Source organism: Entelurus aequoreus, linkage group LG02 (genome assembly GCF_033978785.1).
Source record: "Entelurus aequoreus isolate RoL-2023_Sb linkage group LG02, RoL_Eaeq_v1.1, whole genome shotgun sequence".
Taxonomy (NCBI): Eukaryota; Metazoa; Chordata; class Actinopteri; order Syngnathiformes; family Syngnathidae; genus Entelurus; species Entelurus aequoreus.
In genome coordinates, this window is record NC_084732.1 from 54708500 (window position 1) to 54730127 (window position 21628).

Consider the following 21628-nt stretch of genomic DNA (forward strand, 5'->3'; position numbering starts at 1 on the left):
TTGTATATTAGTGAATTCATTTACAAAAAGTAAACATGGTGGGCTATAGGCAACTCGGAACTAGCAGCTACACAACAGCTAAGCACATAATAGCAAACAAGCTAGACATATGTAATAAGTGTCCTTAATTGAACAATATTGCAGTCTAAAACATTACCTTTGTCAATAAAAACAAGTATGACATGATTATAGTTGCATTTTACCTATACAAAGCCTCCAAGGCAGATGCGTATTAAAAAGTATCCAGTAACAAATGTGTCCGCATCCTTCAACTTACTGTGTCATGAGTTTAACTTAATGAATCATTGTGGCCACTCTGTGTCGCCAAAAACCAATCACTTTAACTTAAAGACAGAAGAATTCCAGATGGTTATTAATAAATGAGTTAGTGTTTTTCATACCAACCATTGTTCTCTCGTTGACTGATTTCACTTGATCAAACCTTTTCTAACAATCCATACTACAAAATATTAAATAATAAAAGTATATGTACTATGATTTGTGCAGGTATCGTATCGGATCAATATCGGTATCAGTCAATACCCAAGGCTTCAATATCAGTATTGAAGCGGAAGTGAAACAATTGTTTTGGGACACCCCTACTTGGAACACCCCCTTTCCATCACCACACCGCCCCCTCTTTGTGTGACATCATCTACGGAACTGGAGCCCATTTTTATGACCAATTATTTGTCTGTGTATATTTTGGGAGGAATTCTACCTGTAGACATAATTTTTAGGTCCGGAACTATGAAATAAGTGCCAATATTGTCAGCAACTACAGTAGCGTAAAACGGAAGTCAAAAGTCATTTGTACAATGGCAGTGCTTTACTGTTTTGAAGGACTTAATGTAAAAAAAAGAAAAAGATCCTTCTAAGGATGACAGAACTTCTGTTGTTTCTGCAGGATATGCTGCACCCAAAAATCATTGCAGTCAAAGATCCTCTATACTGCAGGACTGCTCTGCTGTTTATAAGAATTTACAGCAAGAAAAACAAAACAAAGCTAATCAAAGATCTTCTAAACGACAAGGGGGTTCCGCTGATCCATTCATTTTCTACCACTTGCCCCCCTCTCCCTTGTGGAGAGGGGGCACAGGTCCGGTAGCCATGGATGAAGTGCTGGCTGTCCAGAGTCGGGACCCGGGGTGGACCGCTCGCCTGTGCATCGGTTGGGGCCATCTCTGCGCTGCTGACCCGTCTCCGCTCGGGACTCTCACTTTATGTTACATCCACTATGGACTGGACTTTCACAATATTATGCTAGACCCACTCGACGTCCATTGCATCCGGTCTCCCCCCTACGTCCTCTCCAAGGTTTCTCACAGTCATTCACATTGACATCCCACTGGGTTGTGAATTTTTCCTTGCCCTTTTGTGGGCTCTGAACCGAGGATGTCGTCGTGGCTTGTGCAGCCCTTTGGGACACTTGTGATTTAGGGCTATATAAATAAACATTGATTGATTGATTGATTCACTTGTCCCTTTTGGTGTGGCGCAGGGACTGGAGCCTATCCCAGCTGCACTCAACACTGGAAGGAGAGGTACACCCTGAAAAAGTCGCCACCTGATCACAGGGCCAACACAGACAGAAAACCATTGACACTCACATTCACACACTTACTGGGGCCAATTTAGTGCACTCACTTGTCATACAAAGACGAGTAACAACCAAGGAAGGGCAGTGAGCTGTGAAAAAATGTATGAAAGATAGCGCTGTCCTCCATATTTTGTGGGAGGGGTCTGTGTGCATTTTTGGGAGGCTGTGTGTCAGGGAGGTGCAGGTGTTCAAACAGGCCATACTGTAAATAAAGAAAATATCATGAATCTTTGAGACACTGATGCGAAAAATCTGGCCGAGACTGTGCTATCAGAAGCCGTCTGATCGGACAGTTGGCGGTCTTGAGGCAAACAAAAACTCTTGGCAGTGGCGGCGTGATGGTGAGGCCCTGCAGAGGGCAGGACTTTCCAGGGAAAAGAAGAAGAAAAAAGGTAGTGCAGTATTGTTGAGAGTAAGTTTGGCAGGGCGAGAAGAAGTTCAAACGAAGGTGTAAGCAGAGGTAAAGTGCATGTGTGAGAGAAGACGCCAGGTGAGCTGAGCAAGATGTCTGATGGGGGATAAAGGTCAGCAACAGCATTACTCAGACGGAAAAATGTTTTCTGAACATTGGGTTTGGTCGCTTTGATCGTAAGAAACATTGTGTTTGTGGGATGAGCAGCACATCGGAGTAAGTGCTTTGCATCAATGTGTCAAATCTTCACTTGTTTCGCTGAACAGCTGAGCGTATTCTGTTGTTGTTGTTGACCCTTGTCAGTGTTCTTTGGAAGACTGAGTGATTTATGTTTGATCAGGAAAAAGGAAGAAAAAAAAAACAGCCATGAGGTTGCAGTAAGTAATCACAGCAGTCACACACTGCTGTGGGACGGCATTCCACTTCTCAACCAAGAGTCAATGCAAGTCAGATTGTTTCATGATAATAATAATAATAATGGATTACATTTATGTAGCGCTTTTCTAGACACTCAAAGCGCTTCACAGAGAAGTGAGAACCCATCATTCATTCACACCTGATGGTGGTAAGCTACTTTCGTACCTAGGGTTAACTGACGGAAGCGTGGTTGCCAATTTGCGCCTACGGCCCCTCCGACCACCATCTATCATTCATCATTCATTCACCGGTGTGAGCGGCACCGAGGGCAAGGGTGAAGTGTCCTGCCCAAGGACACAACGGCAACGATTTTGGATGGTAAGAGGCGGGGAGCGAACCTGCAACCCTCAGGTTTCTGGCACGGTTGCTCTACCCACTACGCCACGCCGCCCCATGATGGTCACTCTAGCACAAAGAGAACCAAGTGTATCCCACAATGCCCTGTCATGTCTGTTGACACTCCCAAATTCTTGAGGTCGTCGAACAAACACAGCGCTGTGGGGCGGAATTTGTCATACTGGAGGATTGAGGATGGAGTGTGATTCTAGACTGTGGAGATGCAGTATGTGTTTGCAGAGTCTCGTCTACCTCAGTTTCCGTTAGTAATCAGTTCCAAAAAGTCAGAAAAGACCAAATCGTATAAAAATGGAAACAAATCCCAGCCCTGCATACCCCACGCCACCAAAAGCCATTTAGATCTGTTCCAGTTCTGCAATAATATTACCAGAAAACACATTTATAGAGGAAAACTGTTACGTTCTGTGTCACGTTTGTGTTGGTCATGACCACAAGACGCAGAGGCGGACGGCAAAGTGCAGGTAAAAAAGTTTGATTGAATAAATACAAGCCAGGGAGCACCAACGTGGTAGAAGCAGGAGTGGACCACAGGGCAGTGGCAAAGACAAAATGAAAATGACAAAGCTGGCTTAAGAGGCTTCATGATTGGAAACCAGGGACAGGTGTGTCCTGATTGCCAATTAGGGACAGTTGAGGGAGCCTGAGCTTAAACCAAAGGAGTGGTGGAGGCAAACAGGAAACAGAAACAAACATAAGAGCACTGGATTGGAAATAATACAGAAACTAAGGAAACAATAAACCGAAGTCCAAGACAATCTTGAAGGGTCATGAAAAAAAACAAAAACAAAAAAAAACAAAACATATATATATATATATATATATATATATATATATATATATATATATATATATATATATATATATATATATATATATATATATATATATATATATATATATATATATGTATATACTGTATATTAGGGCTGTGAATCTTTGGGTGTCCCACGATTCGATTCAATATCTATTCTTGGGGGTCACGATTTGATTCAAAATCAATTTTTTTTCAATTCAACACGATTCTCGATTCAAAAACGATTTTTTTCCCGATTCTAAACGATTCTCTATTCATTCATTACATAGGATTTCAGCAGGATCTACCCCAGTCTGCTGACATGCAAGCAGAGTTGTAGATTTTTGTAAAAAGCTTTTATAATTGTAAAGGACAATGTTTTATCAACTGATTGCAATAATGTACATTTGTTTTAACTATTAAATGAACCAAAAATATGACTTATTTTATCTTTGTGAAAATATTGGACACAGTGTGTTGTCAAGCTTATGAGATGCAATTTTATAAATGTCTAATGATAATGTCAATGAGGGATTTTTAATCACTGCTATGTTGAAATTGTAACTAATATTGATACTGTTGTTGATAATATTCATTTTTGTTTCACTACTTTTGGTTTGTTCTGTGTCGTGTTTGTGTCTCCTCTCAATTGCTCTGTTTGTTGCAGTTCTGAGTGTTGCTGGGTCAGGTTTGGTTTTGGAATTGGATTCCATTGTTATGGTATTGCTGTGTATTGTTTTGTTGGATTGATTAATTAAAAATAAAAATAAAAAATAAAACACTTAAATAAATAAATAAATAAAATAAAAAAAATCGATTTTTTAAAAATGAGAATCGATTCTGAATCGCACAACCTGAGAATCGCAAATTCGAATCGATTTTTTCCCACACCCCTAACATATATATGTATATATATAAATTTAGATACCAACATGGGTGATTCTTTGTTTGGGCACTGGATCCCAAGGTTTGCCGGCCGCAATGTTTTGCCATATGATAACCGAGATGGTAAACGATTACAGTGGCAAATGTCTGGCGAAGATTTTCATCGAAAACGAAATTCAACAAAAGGTTGTGCGTAGGAAAACCAATGTCTGTAATATTTTTAACAATGAGTCATAAATGATTTGTGTAGTTTGTGCTTGTTATGACATTTGCTTTGGAAATTCTAATGAAAAAAACATCAGACAGTAAGAAAGAGTAATGTAGTATACTTGAATACTGTAGTTTTTTTCCCCCAATGCTAAAACACTACTAACTAGACCTGCTTCATTGGTGTTCCTATGTAAGTACTGTCCTCATGTGAAACGCCAACACCTGGAATAGCTGCATAACCTGAGTTCACAAAAAATCTAAAACGAGACCATGGCAAATAGGAGGTCGTGTCAATGGGTCTTACTCACTTTTAGAATGATAGCATGCTTGAGCATAGCCAGGCGGACCCTTTATTTGCTGGGTGGGGCCGCAGACATGAAGCAGTGTGTGTGAAAACTATCACTTACCCGGACCAAATTCCTCAAAACATACTGTACATGGAGGCATTCTGAAATATTCTTGCCTTCCTTCAAATGTCCTCGAAAGGAGCCGTTTGGAATTTGCCCCATTAGTGACGTTTTTTTCCCATTGATGACGTCAGCGAGTTATCCCTTTACCTGAGGAGCTTTGCTCGATTCCGACACTGTAGTCAATAAGTTCCTTCTTTTTCTCTATCCTCTTGTTGTGGGGCAGACTGGCTCATACATGCACATGCATCCTCCGCTGTTGCCATTTCTAACATAAAGTAGCGTAAAGTTCTGACCTATATCTGTCAGTAGACTTGCTATGGAAGCGCTAAAAACTGCAATGCGTCTGACAGGGAAAAGATGCCGTTGAAGTGGAGGCACGTAAATAAGACCGCCCACAAAACGACACATCCTACAGATACGATCAGAAAGCGGCTTGAAGATGGTCTGTAAAACATAATCTATGAAAATTGTTGACCAAAAAAAACAGCATTACATGTTATGTAGACAACAAGGAAGTGTTTTGAATGGAGAAAAAAAATGATAATATGACCCATTAACTGAAGTACTTGATAATATAAATAGTAACAGGTCTTCATTAATGTGAATAAATGTTTGTTAAGAAAAACATATTTTTTTATTAGCATAAACATGATGTTAAAGGTGTTTAGTATGCATTTATATTCAATGATGTATTGAGTCTCTTCCCCATGCAAAAATAAACACCAATAATAAAGATTACAAAAATAATACTACTCAGTCGTGATTTGTCCACAGAGTTGCTTTATATATTCAATCGTTTTAGAAAAGTAATAAAAAGTGATTTATTTTATTGTTTGCCGGGCAGTTGCACTTTTTGAAAACGACTTCTGCTAACTTTTACTCTAAAAAAGAGAATTATTAGCGTTTTCATCAGCATTTTCGTGTGGGGTGCCAAATGTAAAAGTTCAGTCATACTTTCTTTACAGATATATTTCTCACATTTAACACACTTTTCTCAGATTTAGCTCATTTTCATCACATTTAAGTTTAAATTAAATGTTGACTCTAAATATTATATGTAAATGTTAAATATTAATCTGGATGTTAAATCTAATTCTAAATCCTAAATATAAATGTTTAATTTAAACGTATATCTTGAAACTAAATCTAAATGTTAAATCTAAACCCAAATGTTATATCTAAATCTGAATGTTTAATCCAATTCTAAATCTTAAATATAAATGTTGAATTTAAAACTAAATCTTGAATCTAAATCTGAATCCATCCATCCATTTTGTCCCTTTCGGGGTCGCGGAGGGTGCTGGAGCCTATCCCAGCTGCCCACGGGCGGAAGGCGGGGTACACCCTGGACAAGTCACCACCTCATCACAGGGCCAACACAGATAGACAGACAACATTCACACTCACATTCACACACTAGGGCCAATTTAGTGTTGCCAATCAACCTATCCCCAGGTGCATGTCTTTGGAGGTGGGAGGAAGCCGGAGTACCAGGAGGGAACCCACACAGTCACAGGGAGAACATGCAAACTCCACACAGAAAGACCCCGAGCCTGGGGGATTGAACCTAGGACCTTTGTATTGTGAGGCACATGCACTAACCCCTGTGCCACCGTGCTGCCCTTTAAATCTAAATCTAAATGTTAAATTTAAACCTGAATGTTAAATCAAAATCTAAATGTTTAATCTATATCTAAATGTTAAACCTGAATCTAAGTCCTAAATCTAAATGTTATATCTAAATCAAAAATCTTAAATATATATCTTGAATCTAAATGTGAGTGCTAAATGTTACATCCAAATGTTAAATATACATTTTGAATATAAACCTAAATGTCAAAATTAAATATTAAATCTAAATCCTACATTTAAATCTTTAAATCTAATCCTTAAATCCAAATCTTAAATCTAAATCTTAAAACTAAATGTAAGCGCTAAATGTTAAATCTAAACCTTAATGTTAAATCTAAATCCAAATTTTAAATCTAAATTTTAAATCTAAATGTTAAATTCAAATCCAAATTTTAAATCTAAACCTAATTGATAAATCTGAATTTAAATCTTAAATCTAAATCTAAATCTAAATGTGAACGCTAAATCTCTTGCCAAGTGTAAAGATAGATATTTATAGAATGTCAATGTTTCACTAATCCGAGACCTCACAGCTGAATATGAATGAATACACCTATTTCTATTTGTAGGTGTCTTTCATTATTTCGCTAGACATATTCTTTACAACAGATCCAAAGCGAGCGTGTCAACTGGCTGCTGCAGCAACTTGACAGTGAGTTTACAGAAAAGTAATGTTCATATTAAGGGTAGTACAGTATATCGGTACTAATAAAGTACCGTAGGACTAATGAATTAAAAACAGTGCTATACTGCTATTGAAAAATACCAGTACTTTTATTTTTGCATCGACATGTACTGCTGCGCCGTGACAATGCTGGCATGCAAGCCGCGGTGCATGTTAGTCAACGCGCACACACAGCACTTGCAAGCAAAAAACAGTGTAAAAACAGAAGATGTATTTTGACTTTAAACCATACTTGGGGGTGGGGGGGAGTATATTTATAGCTAGAATTCACTGAAATTGAAGTATTTCTTATAAATATTAATATATAAAATAAATACTTGACTTTCAGTAAATGCTAGCTATATATATATATATATATATATATATATATATATATATATATATATATATATATATATATATATATATATATATATATATATATATATATATATATATATATATATATATATATATATATATATTTTATTATATATATGTGTATATATATACAAATAAAAGAGATACTTGAATTTCAGTGTTCATTTATTTACACATATACACACACATAAGACTCCTCTACTCATTGTTGTATTTGAAAGTGCAATTCTTTGCAGCCAGTAGCACAGCCTTTGAAGGAGCATAAGTATGGGCAGCATCTGTGAAATTTAATTTGCAGGAAAGGAGTGAGTTTAGGGTTGAATTGTCCATCCTCGTTCTATTCTCTGTCACTTGTCGTCGCCATGACTGTCTCTTCTTCGTTCTTCTGCTTCGTCTCCTTCTTGTAGTGTGCGCAGTTGTGCACTCTCCAAAAGCCGTAGATGTTATAACGTGACTGGGCCGACACGCTGTTTATATGACGGAAAAGCGGACGTGACGACAGGCTGTCCTCACTCAGTTCCGCATGGACCTGGAGGGGGCGAGCCTTAAGTCCGGCTGGAAATCAGGAGAAATTCGGGAGAATGGTTTTCCCGGGAGATTTTCGGGAGAGGCACTGAAATTCGGGAGTCTCCCAGAAAATTCGGGAGGGTTGGCAAGTATGCTTTAAACCCAATGATAAAGGTGGAGCTATAAGCACTGAAGCGGTGCTCTAAAACATAGCTAGCTATAGCAGCTAATGTCTCTCTGTAGTGTTTTAGCTCCTTCTAAATCACTAAGCCTCGCCTTCATGGCAACAAATAAAGTAAGTTGCTTACAAATATACCATACCATACCATATCATCCCTGCAGGACTAGGTACAGCTAAAGAGGCTTGACTACACTCCATAGGAGAACACAATAGCTCACAGTCACCGCTAACAGCAAGCTAGCGCTCCCGAATGTAAACAAAAGGGTGGGTCGACTGTAATGATATCAAGTACAAGAACCGTAACTAGTTGATACTAACTATAATTTTTTTTTTTTATCAACAAAAAATATTTTTTCCCTTTTTTATTATGCTTATAAACTGGACACACGAGGACATTCAAATATGACCAATGTATGACCCTGCAGCTACTTTGTATCGGATTGATACCCAAAGTGTGGTATCACCCAAAAGTGATGTAAATTATCCAAACAACAGAAGAATAAGTGTTTCTTACATTTTAACAGAAGTGTAGATAGAACATGTTAGAACAGAAAATAACCAGATATTGTATTAACAATAAATAAACAAATAGGTTAATAGTCCATCTATTTTTTATCGCTTGTCCATCATAATTTTGACAAAATAATACAATGGGAAATGACACAATACACCCGAACGCAGCTGAGATAGGCTCCAGCGACCCCCCGCGACCCCAAAAGGGATGAGTGGTAGAAAATGGATGGATGGATGTTAGTACATATGTCAGCGGCCAAATTCGGAGCCTTTGTAACCTGTTTGCTTGCTTACTACTAAAAGTAACGTTTTCTAGTATGTTTACTGTTATTTAATTCTAAAATTGTTATTTGATTGCAGTAGAAAACATGTTTAATTAATCATAACATTTTGGGTTAAAATAAAGCCAATAACGCAATTTTTTGTGGTCCCATTTATTTAGAAGAGTATCAAAATACATTTTGGTACCAGCACCAAAATACTGGTATTGGGATAACCCTAGTTCATAGGTGACACAATGATGAAAGAACACCACAGGGAAATGATGACAGACACATACAAACAGAATTAGGTGTATTCATGCAGAGTGACCGAGGCACTCTGCATGAATACACCTAATTCCACGTGTGACAATGGATGGAATTGAAGAATCAATTCCATCCATTGTCACACGTCAGGTGTTTGAGCGTCTTGTTTTCAAATATGTCTTTATGCAACACACCATGCACACTCACATCTGTAGCTAACATTTTTAACAACATGCAGCTTTATTGACATTAATTTGTCATTAATCATCTGTCATATTTCCTTCTTCTGCAGTAAGAAAAATGTTGGCGTGTTGTGCACTGAGAGGCAGAGATGTGGGCGCGCCTTTGAGGGTAAGAGGCCTCGGATTGGTGAAATATTGACATTCTACAAATATTTATCTTTACACTTGGTGAGAGATTTAGTGCTCACACATTTAGAGTTACATTTAAGATTTAGATTTAGAAGTAACAACTTTGTGGGTTCCCTCCTGGTACTCCGGCTTCCTCCCACCTCCAAAGACATGCACCTGGGGATAGGTTGATTGGCAACACTAAATGTTCCCTAGTGTGTGACTGTGAGTGTGAATGTTGTCTGTCTATCTGTGTTGGTCCTGTGATGAGGTGGCGACTTGTCCAGGGTGTACAGCTGGGATAGGCTCCAGCAACCCCGCGACCCCGAACGGGACAAGCGGTAGAAGATGGATGGATGGATTTAGCTTTACCATTTATGTTTAGATTGAACATTTAGATTGAACATTTAGGTTTAGATTCAACATTTATCGCTCACATTTAGATTTAATATTTAGATTTAGATTTAACATTTAGGTTTAGATTTAACATTAAAATGTAAATTTCACATTTAAATTTAGATCTAAGATTAAGATTTAGATTCAACGTTTAGGTTTAGATTTTAAATTACAATTTAGATTTCACATGTATACTTGGGTTTAAGATTAAAGTTTAGATTGAATCTTTAGCACTCACATTTAGATTTAGCTTGAAGATTTATTCACCATTTAGGTTTAGATTTAACATTTGAATTTTGACTTAAGATTTAATTTAGATTTAACATTTAGATTTGTATTGAACATTTAGGTTTAGATTTAACATTTAGATTTGGATTTAACATTAAAATGTAAATTTCACATTTAGATTAAGGTTTAGATTCAACTTTTATGTTTAGATTTAGAATTAAAATTTAGATTTCACATTTAGATTTAGGTTTAAGATTAAAGTTTAGATTGAATGGTTGTCACTCACATTTAGATTTAACTTCAAGATTTATTCACCATTTAGGTTTAGATTTAACATTTGAATTTTGATTTAAGATTTAATTTAGATTTAACATTTAGATTTATATTGAACATTTAGGTTTAGATTTAACATTTAGGTTTGGATTTAACATTAAAATGTAAATTTCACATTTAGATTAAGGTTTAGATTCAACTTTTAGGTTTAGATTTAGAATTAAAATTTAGATTTCACATTTAGATTTAGGTTTAAGATTCAAGTTTAGATGTAATGGTTGTCACTCACATTTAGATTTAACTTCAAGATTTATTCAACATTTAGGTTTAGATTTAACATTTGTCAATTAATAAGTACAGACCTAACTGCTTGGCATCTCTGCCTGTCGCACCTCCTCCAGTGCACTTCGAGGTCAGCTGCAGGGTCGTCAGCTGGTGCCACCGTTCACTGATGTTTCGCCCCCAAGCCAGGACACCTCGCGGTGGGGGGGCAGTGGCTAAGCGGGGACGTCTCCCCGCACCACTCCCTGCAACTGACCTCAATGGGGTGTTGAGCCCCAAGTGTTGTCCCTCCTTCTTAGCCACATCCAGAAACTTGCCTTCTCTGCCTCCTCTGCCAACTCCTTAATGGCCCTCCTCAGGCTGTAACCGGTCATTCCCGCCGCACGCAGGAGCCGGGTCGCAGAACCTCCTACGAAGCCCCTGCATCCGATCTCCACGGGGTGAATGGACGCATTGCAGTCCTCTGCCAGGTCGCTGTACTTTGACCGTTTGAACTCATGTGCTACTGGTATTCCCTCCTCCCATGGCACGGTTAGTTCAATGATGAGGACTTTCTTAGCAGCTGAGGACCACATCACAACGTCTGGTCTTAGCGTTGTCTGTATTACCTCAGTTGGGAAGACTAGCAGCTTGTCCAGGTCAACGCGCATCTCCCAGCCCTTACCAGGGGTAAGCAGAAGTGATGATCTTCCCGCCTCTGTCTTCTGTCCTACCTCTCCTGGTTTGATGAAATTGATGTTTGGCCGATGGCGATCTGTGGCGTTGTTTGCCCCGACTCTGCATCTCTCCAACAGCTCTGCCAACTTCCTCAGCACCTGATTGTGTCGCCACCGGAAGCGTCCCTGCGTCAGCGCGACGTTGCAACCCTGAAAGGATATGTTTGAGTCCTGCATTGTCTTTGCTGCACAGGGAGCACTTGCCCTCGCTTCCGAACCATTGGGCGAGGTTTCGAGGGCATGGCAGGGTGTCATACGCTGCCCTCACGAGGAAGCTAAGCCGAGATTGAGGAGTTCGGCAGATGTCGGCCCAGGTTATGACTCTTTTGATGGTATCCTCCCAGCGAGTCCATGCCCCCTGTTTTCCCTGGGATACGGCCTTGATCCAATACTGATCTTGCGCCACTTGTGTGACCTCTTCCACCACCATGGCCTTCCTCTGCTGTCTCGTGGCTTTGGACCAGAACTGGACTGGTTGCCCCCATCCCAGTCCTGCCCGGCTGTCTTGGACTCTTCCCAGAATCTCCTTGTACTTCAGCCTTGAGACAGCTTGGTCCACTTCCACCTGAGCCTTCCACTTTCGTCCAGTGCGGACAGTCACCGCTGCACTCTTCACAGCTTCGTCTCTTGATTCCCTCAACTCCAGTACAAGGCGAGTCTTCTCCTGCCTGTAACCCAGATTGATTGACTTCAGAGGAAGTTGCAGAATGTTCTTGCCGAAAAGACCTGTGTCCGAGAAACAGCGGGGGAGGCCCAGCCACTTCCTGATATAACCGTTGGCGATGCTGTCCATCTTGCTGGCCTGAGAAGATGGAATTTCGGCTACTTTCAGCGGCCACATTACGCGGTGGAAAAGTGTGAAGTGGTAACACCAAACCTTCAGCTTCCCAGGAAGTTGGCTGCCGTCGATCCTTACGAGCCCCTCTTTTAGTTGTTTCTGGACCACCCTCGTTTCTGGACCACCCTCCCCATCTGCCTGTCCGAAAGCTCTGCTGTATACTCCCTCCCGAGGCTTCGGATGGGCTGCTCTGCCAGGAGTGGAATCTTCTCACTTCCTGCTGTGAAGACTGTCCTGTCATCTCTCACACCCTTCCTGATGGACAGGCTCCTGGACTTAGCAGGCTTTATCTTCATCCTCGCCCAGACGGTCAGTTCGTCGAAATGCTTGAGGAGTCGTGCTGTGCATGGGGCGGTCTGTAGGATGCTTGTCACATCATCCATGAAACCTCTCAGAGCGGGGAGTCTTCCTCCTGACGGTGTTTTCAGGCCTCTGACCATTTGCCTTGCTCCAATGAGTAACACTTCAAATGCAGCCACAAAGAGGATTGGTGATATGGAGCAGCCCATGGCAATTCCCACTTCCAACCGCTGCCATCCTGTCATGTAGTCATCTACTGAGAAGCAAATGTGTAGGTTGTTGAAATACTTGGCTATGATGTTACTGACACACACAGGAACGTGGAAGAAATTCAGGGCAAACTCAACCAGCTTGTGTGGTACTGAGCCATAGGCATTTGCCAGGTCGAGCCATACCACGTGGAGGTTGCTCCTCTCTCTTTTGGCACGCTGTATCTGATCCCAAATCACGGATGCATGCTCTATGCACCCCGGAAAGCCTGGCAGTCCGGCTTTTTGACAGCTTGTATCGATGTAGCAGTTGTTGCTGAGGAAGCTGGATATCCTTTTTGCCAGGACAGAGAAAAATACTTTTCCCTCCACGTTCAGTAAAGCGATTGACCTGAACTGTCTGATGTTGGTTGAATTTTGCTCCTTGGGGATGAATATTCCAACTGCCTCTTGCCACTCCGCTGGAATGGATTGCTTCTTCCACACAACACTCATGAGCTTCCACAAGATTGTGGTCACTTGCGGACAGTTTTTATACACCTTGTAAGGAAGCCCGTTTGGTCCTGGTGCAGAGGCTGATCTGGCTTTCTTAAGGACTTCTTTAATCTCGCTCAGCCTAGGTGGGGAAGTGTCGAATGGGGTCTCTGGGGGCTCTGGACGTGGCACATGGCCTGGTGAACCAAGTGGTGTATCTTTGGCTGCATCCGTATACTGGTCCTTGATGTGTTGTTCCAGATCCTCTTTCGCGATGGACAGCTTGCCACTTCGCTTTTCGTCCAGGAGCTGACGGGCAAACCGGAAAGGATCCTTGAAGAAGTCTTTTCTTTCCTTCTCCTTTCGTTTCCGGCGCCTTCTGAGTCTCTCTGCCCGACGCAGCTTGGCAAGACGCTGCTTGAGATCATCCCATAGCACTTTGAGCCCTTCTTTTTCCTCCGCGGCTGCTTTCCTCCACCTCTTACGCAACTGGCGCCTGTTGGTTATAAGCCCCTTGATGTCCCTCTCCCTCCGTCCTTTGTGCCTCTGGGCTGTGGCTCGCTTGGTCGCGCTCTCTCCGAACTTCTCTCTGCACTCCTCATAAATGATTTTGAATTTTTATTTAAGATTTAATTTAGATTCAACATTTAGATTTAGATTGAACATGTAGGTTTAGATTTAACATTTATCGCTCACATTTAGATTTTAGATTTAGATTTAACATTTAGGTTTAGATTTAACATTTAGGTTTGGCTTTAACATTAAAATGTAAATTTCACATTTAGATTAAGGTTTGGATTTAACTTTAAGGTTTAGATTTTAAATTACAATTTAGATTTCACATTTATACCAGTACTTAGGTTTAAGATTAAAGTGTAGATTGAATGTTTAGCACTCATATTTAGATTTAGCCTCAAGATTTATTCAACATTTAGGTTTAGATTTAACGTTTGAATTTTGATTTAATTTAGATTTAACATTTATATTTAGATTGAATGTTTAGCACTCACATTTAGATTTAGCTTCAAGATTTATTCAACATTTAGGTTTAGATTTAACATTTGAATTTTGATTTAAGATTTACTTTAGATTTAACATTTAGATTTAGATTGAACATTTAGGTTTAGATTAAACATTTATCGCTCACATTTAGATTTTAGATTTAGATTTAACATTTAGGTTTAGATTCAACATTTAGGTTTGGATTTAACATTAAAATGTAAATTTCCCATTTAGATTAAGGTTTAGATTTAACTTTAAGGTTTACATTTTAAATTACAATTTAGATTTCACATTTATACTTAGGTTTAAGATTAAAGTGTAGATTGAATGTTTAGCACTCACATTTAGATTTAGCTTAAAGATTTATTCAACATTTAGGTTTGGATTTAACATTTTAATTTTGATTTAAGATTTAATTTAGATTTAACATTAAGATTTAGATTGAACATTTAGGTTTAGATTGAACATTTATCGCTTACATTTAGATTTAAGATTTACATTTAGATTTAACATTTAAGTTTAGATTTAACATTTAGGTTTGGCTTTAACATTAAAATGTAAATTTCACATTTAGAAAATTTAGATTTCACATTTAGATTTAGGTTTAAGATTAAAGTTTGGATTTAATTTTTTTTAACCAATTTACCACAATTTACCATGAATTGATTAACGTGGTTATTGGGGTGTTACCATTTAGTGGTTAATTGTACGGAATATGTACTGTAATGTGCTATCTACTAATACAAGTCTCAATCAATCAATCAAAAAATGTTTAGCACTCACATTTAGATTTAGCTCTAAGATTTATTCAACATTTAGGTTTGGATTTAACATTTGAATTTTGATTCAAGATTTAATTTAGATTTAACATGTCATATTTGGATTTACATTTAACAACAACATTCAATTGAAACTTAAAAGGGTGAACATTTGTTGAATGGGTTGAATGTGAAAAAAAGTGAGTTAAATGCGAGAAAGATATCTGCTAGCAAAGTGTGAGTGAACGTTTACATTCCGCAGCCCATACTTCCGGATGTCATTCACGTGCACTTTGTAAATAGCAAAGATAAAGTCCAAGGCACGCGCAGATCCTCAGCAACAGTTGACGTCTCGCGAGAGCAGGAGGGGTGTGCGAGTGGAAGCGTGTGTGCGCGTGAGCGTGCGCGTGTGGTGGGGAGTTTTTTTTTCGTGTGTGTTGGGAAAGTTGAGCAAAGCAAGAAGAGATGAGGAAAGAGCTGAGCAGTGAGGGAGAACCTCAGTGACTTTTGAGCGTCTGTCCTCCTCCTGTGGAATGAATCAGCTCTTCTCAATGATCCGCACGCAGCTGGACACGCACGGGCCCTCGACACGCGTGACTGTGCGCGGCTCTTCACAGCCTCTCATCGGATGCGTTCACTGACCTCTGTAAACTTGTGTTATACCTGCTATTTTCCTCTGCTGGCCGTGGGGCGAATCTCCTCCTCAGGAGACAAGGTAATTCTGCATGGCTTTGACTATTTATACACACACTTTGAAGTAAGAAGTCTCGCCAGATGTTTTTAAAGAGTGCAGTGGAGTTATTTTGGGCCCTTTCTCGTTCATTTTGCAGCTTTGACTCCACACTGCACCATTTCTACAGCAGAGGGCTAGTTAAGGACATTGCACACTTGAGGTGTGGACATGCAGGGCTTTAAGTGTGGAGCGGGACGGCTTCTGCTGCTGGTCCTGGTTCTGGTGGACCAGCTGTCCCTCTGCGTCCTGCTCGGAGACGCCGGAGAGGTTGTGGACACCGCAGAGGTGAAAACCCCTGACTCCAGAACCAGCAGAGCCAAAAGGAGGGGAGGGACGGACGTGCTCAGAGGGTAATGTGACTACAATAATCCCTCAGACATTAGACCCATATGCTTCACTTTGTTTTTATCAAGTCTCTTCTCCTTCTTCTCCACACATTTGTCTTTCTTATATAAATGAGCATCTTTCTGCACTGCAGGTGTCTCTGGCAAACACCTGATGGTGCCACATGAGAATGTGTGTGTGCATGTTTTAATAACAACAATAATGCGAGGCTGCCTGAGATGAGTAAGATTGTCCGTGATGGGGAAGTTTGGAGCAAAGCTTAGCAATTAAATACTGGCAAGGACATCACATTCCTGCTGCCTGCAATAATAAATTACATCCAAACAAAGGAGGCCATTGGTCGTGTGTGGCTGTGGCAGAGAAGGAGAGAGAGAGAGAGAAACAACCTAATCCTCTTTTTAGCCAAATAAGAAAAAAAAAGTGTGTGTGGAGGGGGGATCACATCTGCAGCTGTACACAGTGGGTCTCTGCTGGACTGTGTTTTTTGTGCGCACGCATGAGACGGAATAAAAGAAAGTAAGACAATCTCCAAAAAAAGACAACATCTGTGTGCGGCGATGACAGCAAACAGCTGATGAAGGTCACACAGTAGACATTTTTATTCCACATGCTTTAAGTTCATTTATGGGAACATCTGTGCTCAGGAAGAGGCTTCGTGCTGTGTCACTCTGACTTACCAGCAGAAGAATGTTTCTGACACCCTCATGATTACCTCATGGATCTGGTTGGAGTTACATCCAGTGACCCCCTCAGGTCAACAGATTCAGTTCTCACATATGTAAGCCTCAGGCACGCCTGTAGGGGGCAGGATGGCTCAGGCAGTGACTTCAAAAGGAAATGTTTACATAGGTGGCTAGGATTTTTTTTTTTAATGCCTCTCTGCAGCTTTAAGTAAAAGGGTTTTAGTGCCAGTTTGTCATGATACAACATGGCCACGGCATACGGAAGAGCTGCTTTTAACAAGGTTTGGATTGACACTGTCACAGACGTATTCTTTCAGCTTATTATTGTTGTTAGAGTTGTCATGGGCTAAAATGGCAGTGGAGTTGTTTTTATTATTTTGGAAACCTTTATGAGTATGGCAAAACTCACCACAGCCATATACTATATATATTGTCCAATTCATATTTATGACTCTTTTTGATGTTCTCAATTGTCATATACTGTAATTTTTTTTAATTTTGCTGTGCTCAGCTTGTAGGATATGTTCAGTTTCAGAGGTATATTTGTTTCCAAAAACTCTGGTCATGGGGAGTTGCTTTCGAGCACATGTGTCAAACTGAAGGCCCGGGGGCCAGATCTTGCCCGCCGCATCATTTTATTTGGCCCGCAAAGGCCTAGAAATAACTCCTTTCAATAAAGTGCATCTTTTCTTACTAAATGTATTAAATGTTTCAATTTTGACAGAAAAGAGATACATACAGTATTGCATGCAATTGCGTATGTTTTAAACTTTAATATTTTCTGATCATGCAACAAATACTATGATATCATACAATCTAAACATGTAGCAACAAATAAAATAAATACCTAAATAACTGCAACTTACTTCCAATTTCAAAGTAAGTTATTTCTCAAACTGTAGACTGTAAAAACAAGGACAACACAATAAAAAAAACTGTTGTTCCACTGTAAAAAAAAACAACAATGGAAATGTTTACATTTACTGTACATGCTGTGAAAAAACACCAATGGAACTGTTTACATTTACTGTTAATGCTGTAAAAAAAAAAAAAAACACTGTAAATTCCACGGTAAAATTCTAGCGATTGAGCTGCCAATTTTTAACAGTAAGCTACCTTTTTTTTCTTGCAGCGTATTAAAAAAAAAAAAAAAATCAAATGCAAAGGTAATTGTGTAATAATATCATGAGGCAAATCCTTATGCTGTACATTTAGAGTCACAAATCATTCACTGTTACATGCGGCCCTTTGAGGGCAGCCATAACTGCGACGTGGCCCTCAAGGAAAACGAGTTTGACACCCCTGCTTTAGAGGTTCTATAATTTGTTACAGCAGTAATATGTCACAGATCACATATCATCACAAGCACGGTGCCTGGTTTTCAACAAATGACCTTTTTTGACAGACATGTTATGGCAACATTTTGGAATACATTGGAGTTAATTCTTGGGGAAAACTGCCATTCTGGTGTATGGAAAGTTTAATACTCTCACGATGTAGACAAAACATAATTAACATTCAGCAGACGTCTTTAAAATACTTGGAAAGTAAAGTCAAGTAAAAATATATATATATTTTTTTTATTAATGTAAAATGTTCACCCATTCGCAAATTAGTATTTGTGGCCAGGATTATTATTAATAAATCCAATAGTTTCATAGTTAGCACATAAAAAACTTTTGACGACCCTCTAAATATATTTTCTCAAACATTATTACAGCCCTCTAAACATGAAATAACACCCATATAGTTACTCATTTTACCCAATTTAGCACCTTTAAATGTACTGTAGATTACAGTACTCACCAGTAGCCAGTAGGATCCTTCAAGTGTCATTGCTATAGTCATCACCTGGCCACTACAACACAGCCACGACGTGGCATTACTTTGTCACAACCTGGATAATTCCTCTAAGTTAGAACTGGGTTTGCTTGTGCTCACACCCCAGATGCGTGTTCTGGGAAAAAAAAACAGCTACAATTATTAGCTTTGCTGTTACCATTTCGTGTTGTTAGCGAGTCTGCGTTGTCATTCCACATAACTCACGCCAAAACTGTCAGAGATGAAGTGCATCTTAAAGGCCTACTGAAATGAGATTTTCTTATTTAAACGGGGATAGTAGATCCATTCTATGTGTCATATTTGATCATTTTGCGATATTGCCATATTTTTGCTGAAAGGATTTAGTAGAGAACATCGACGATAAAGTTTGCAATTTTTGGTCGCTGATAAAAAAGCCTTGCCTGTACCGGAAGTAGCGTGACGTCACAGGTTGTGGAGCTCCTCACATCTGCACATTGTTTACAATCATGGCCACAAGCAGCGAGAGCGATTCGGACCGAGAAAGCGACGATTTCCCCATTAATTTGAGCGAGGATGAAAGATTTGTGGATGAGGAAAGTGAGAGTGAAGGATTAGAGGGAAGTGGAAGCGATTCAGATAAGGAAGATGCTGTGAGAGATGGGTGGGACCTGATATTCAGCTGGGAATGACTAAAAGTAAATAAACACAAGACATACTGTATATATACTCTATTAGCCACAACACAACCAGGCTTATATTTAATATGCCACAAATTAATCCCACATAACAAACACCTCCCCCCTCCCATCCATATAACCCGCCAATACAAATCAAACACCCGCACAACACACTCAATCCCACAGCCCAAAGTACCGTTCACCTCCCCAAAGTTCATACAGCACATATATTCCCCCAAAGTTACGTACGTGACATGCACATAGCGGCACGCACGTACGGGCAAGCGATCAAATGTTTGGAAGCTGTAGCTGCGTACTCACGGTAGCGCGTATCCAACTCAAAGTCCTCCTGGTAAGAGTCTCTGTTGTCCCATCTCCACAAGCATGTGTATCCAACTCAAAGTCCTCCTGGTAAGAGTCTATGTTGTCTCAGTTCTCCACAGGCCAATGGTAAAGCTTGACTGTCATCGTTCGGGAATGTAAACAATGAAACACCGGCTACGACGTAGCCGCTACATGTTTGTGTTGCTGCAGCCGGCCGCTAATACACCGCTTCCCACCTACAGCTTTCTTCTTTGCTATCTCCATTGTTCATTAAACAAATTGCAAAATATTCACCAACACAGATGTCCAGAATACTGTGGAATTTTGCGATGAAAACAGACGACTTAATAGCTGGCCACAATGCTGTCCCAAAATGTCTGCTACAATCCGTGACGTCACGCGCAAACGTCATCATACCGAGACGTTTTCAGCAGGATATTTCGCGGGAAATTTAAAATTGCACTTTACTAATCTAACCCGGCCGTATTGGCATGTGTTGCAATGTTAAGATTTCATCATTGATATATAAACTATCAGACTGCGTGGTCGGTAGTAGTGGGCTTCAGTGGGCCTTTAAATCAAGAGCGTTCATCTCCGCTTTGCCCAGACAGCTGTTAGCATTAAGTGCTGCGCCGAATATCCGATGCTACGTACCGTTGTTGTCTTTTGACATTGCTCTCAACAAATTATCACTCATGTGAAGATGTGTTATTGATGAGGCAGGTGTTGAAGATGATGTACTTAAAAAAGTTGCTCTACCAAAAGTTGGTAAACTTAGTTGTTGCAGAGAAGATACAATAGCGCCAAGATTAGCCGCTTGTGTTGTTGTTTAGCAGCGGTCACCCTTCAACCAGGAAACGGAAGTCCCGCTACAACATAATAATAGAAAACAAGACAAATACTGCACTGTAATACATATGATACATAAATAAAACATAATTTAACACATAATTTAGGCCAAAACATGTAAATAATGCTTTAAAAAGACTGAGAGAATAATTATAGTTTTACATACAGAACACAATTATGGGGCGGAGTGCATATAAATTTACAGTTAACATCACTTTTACCTTTGTCAAGGAAAGGAGGGAGTGGAAGGCCACTTACGGGGACACTGGTTCACTATAGTTCGTTACAAACTTAACCTTAAAGAGTGCACCGTTAGTGATGCATACTTGCTCACTTGAACTTTATTGCAAACTTTAGAAGCACCTATGGTTATACACACTTCCTTTACTGTGTCTTTCTTAAACCGTTCCCCCTGTAACCTGTGATAACTAGGAACCTTTACATCACAATCCTATTGTAACACACACTACGTTTGTGCTTTGCTATGAGTTTTACAAGTTATTCAATAGGGTTTTTCACCTGGTTTATCCTAGCGCTGGTATTTGCAACTTTATTTAGCCCCACAGTGGCTTATTTGGCAGTTGTACCCAATAAAAATAAAGGACAGAACCTGCCTGAAAGCCTCAGAATTACGGTTAACGTGTCATAATGTAACAGCAACTTGACAGCGCAGAAAGTACCATACATTGCTCAAATAGATGCTACTTCGACACGAAGAAAGGAAACAGACACTGTTGTTCATATTAATGTGTGCATTCTAGGAAAAAATGAACCACTCACACCGGTACACACAGAGTAGATATTGAAAGGGTAAATGAAAACACATTTTTGGGTTTAATAATAGATGGTAAAATGAACTGGAAACCTCATGTAAAAATATAAAACATAAATTAGCAAGA

General features: G+C 39.7%; 1 protein-coding gene across 1 annotated transcript in view; it reads left to right on the top strand.

The window, feature by feature from the left end:
* The first annotated feature begins 15738 nt into the window (after positions 1-15738).
* The window catches only part of fbn1 (fibrillin 1), a 90279-nt gene continuing 84389 nt past the window's right edge, over positions 15739-21628 (top strand). The window contains exons 1-2 of the mRNA XM_062029294.1: positions 15739-16030; positions 16146-16398. Coding sequence (XP_061885278.1) covers positions 16217-16398 — 182 coding nt within the window. The 5' untranslated portion in view covers positions 15739-16030; positions 16146-16216. The remainder of the gene's footprint in view (positions 16031-16145; positions 16399-21628) is intronic.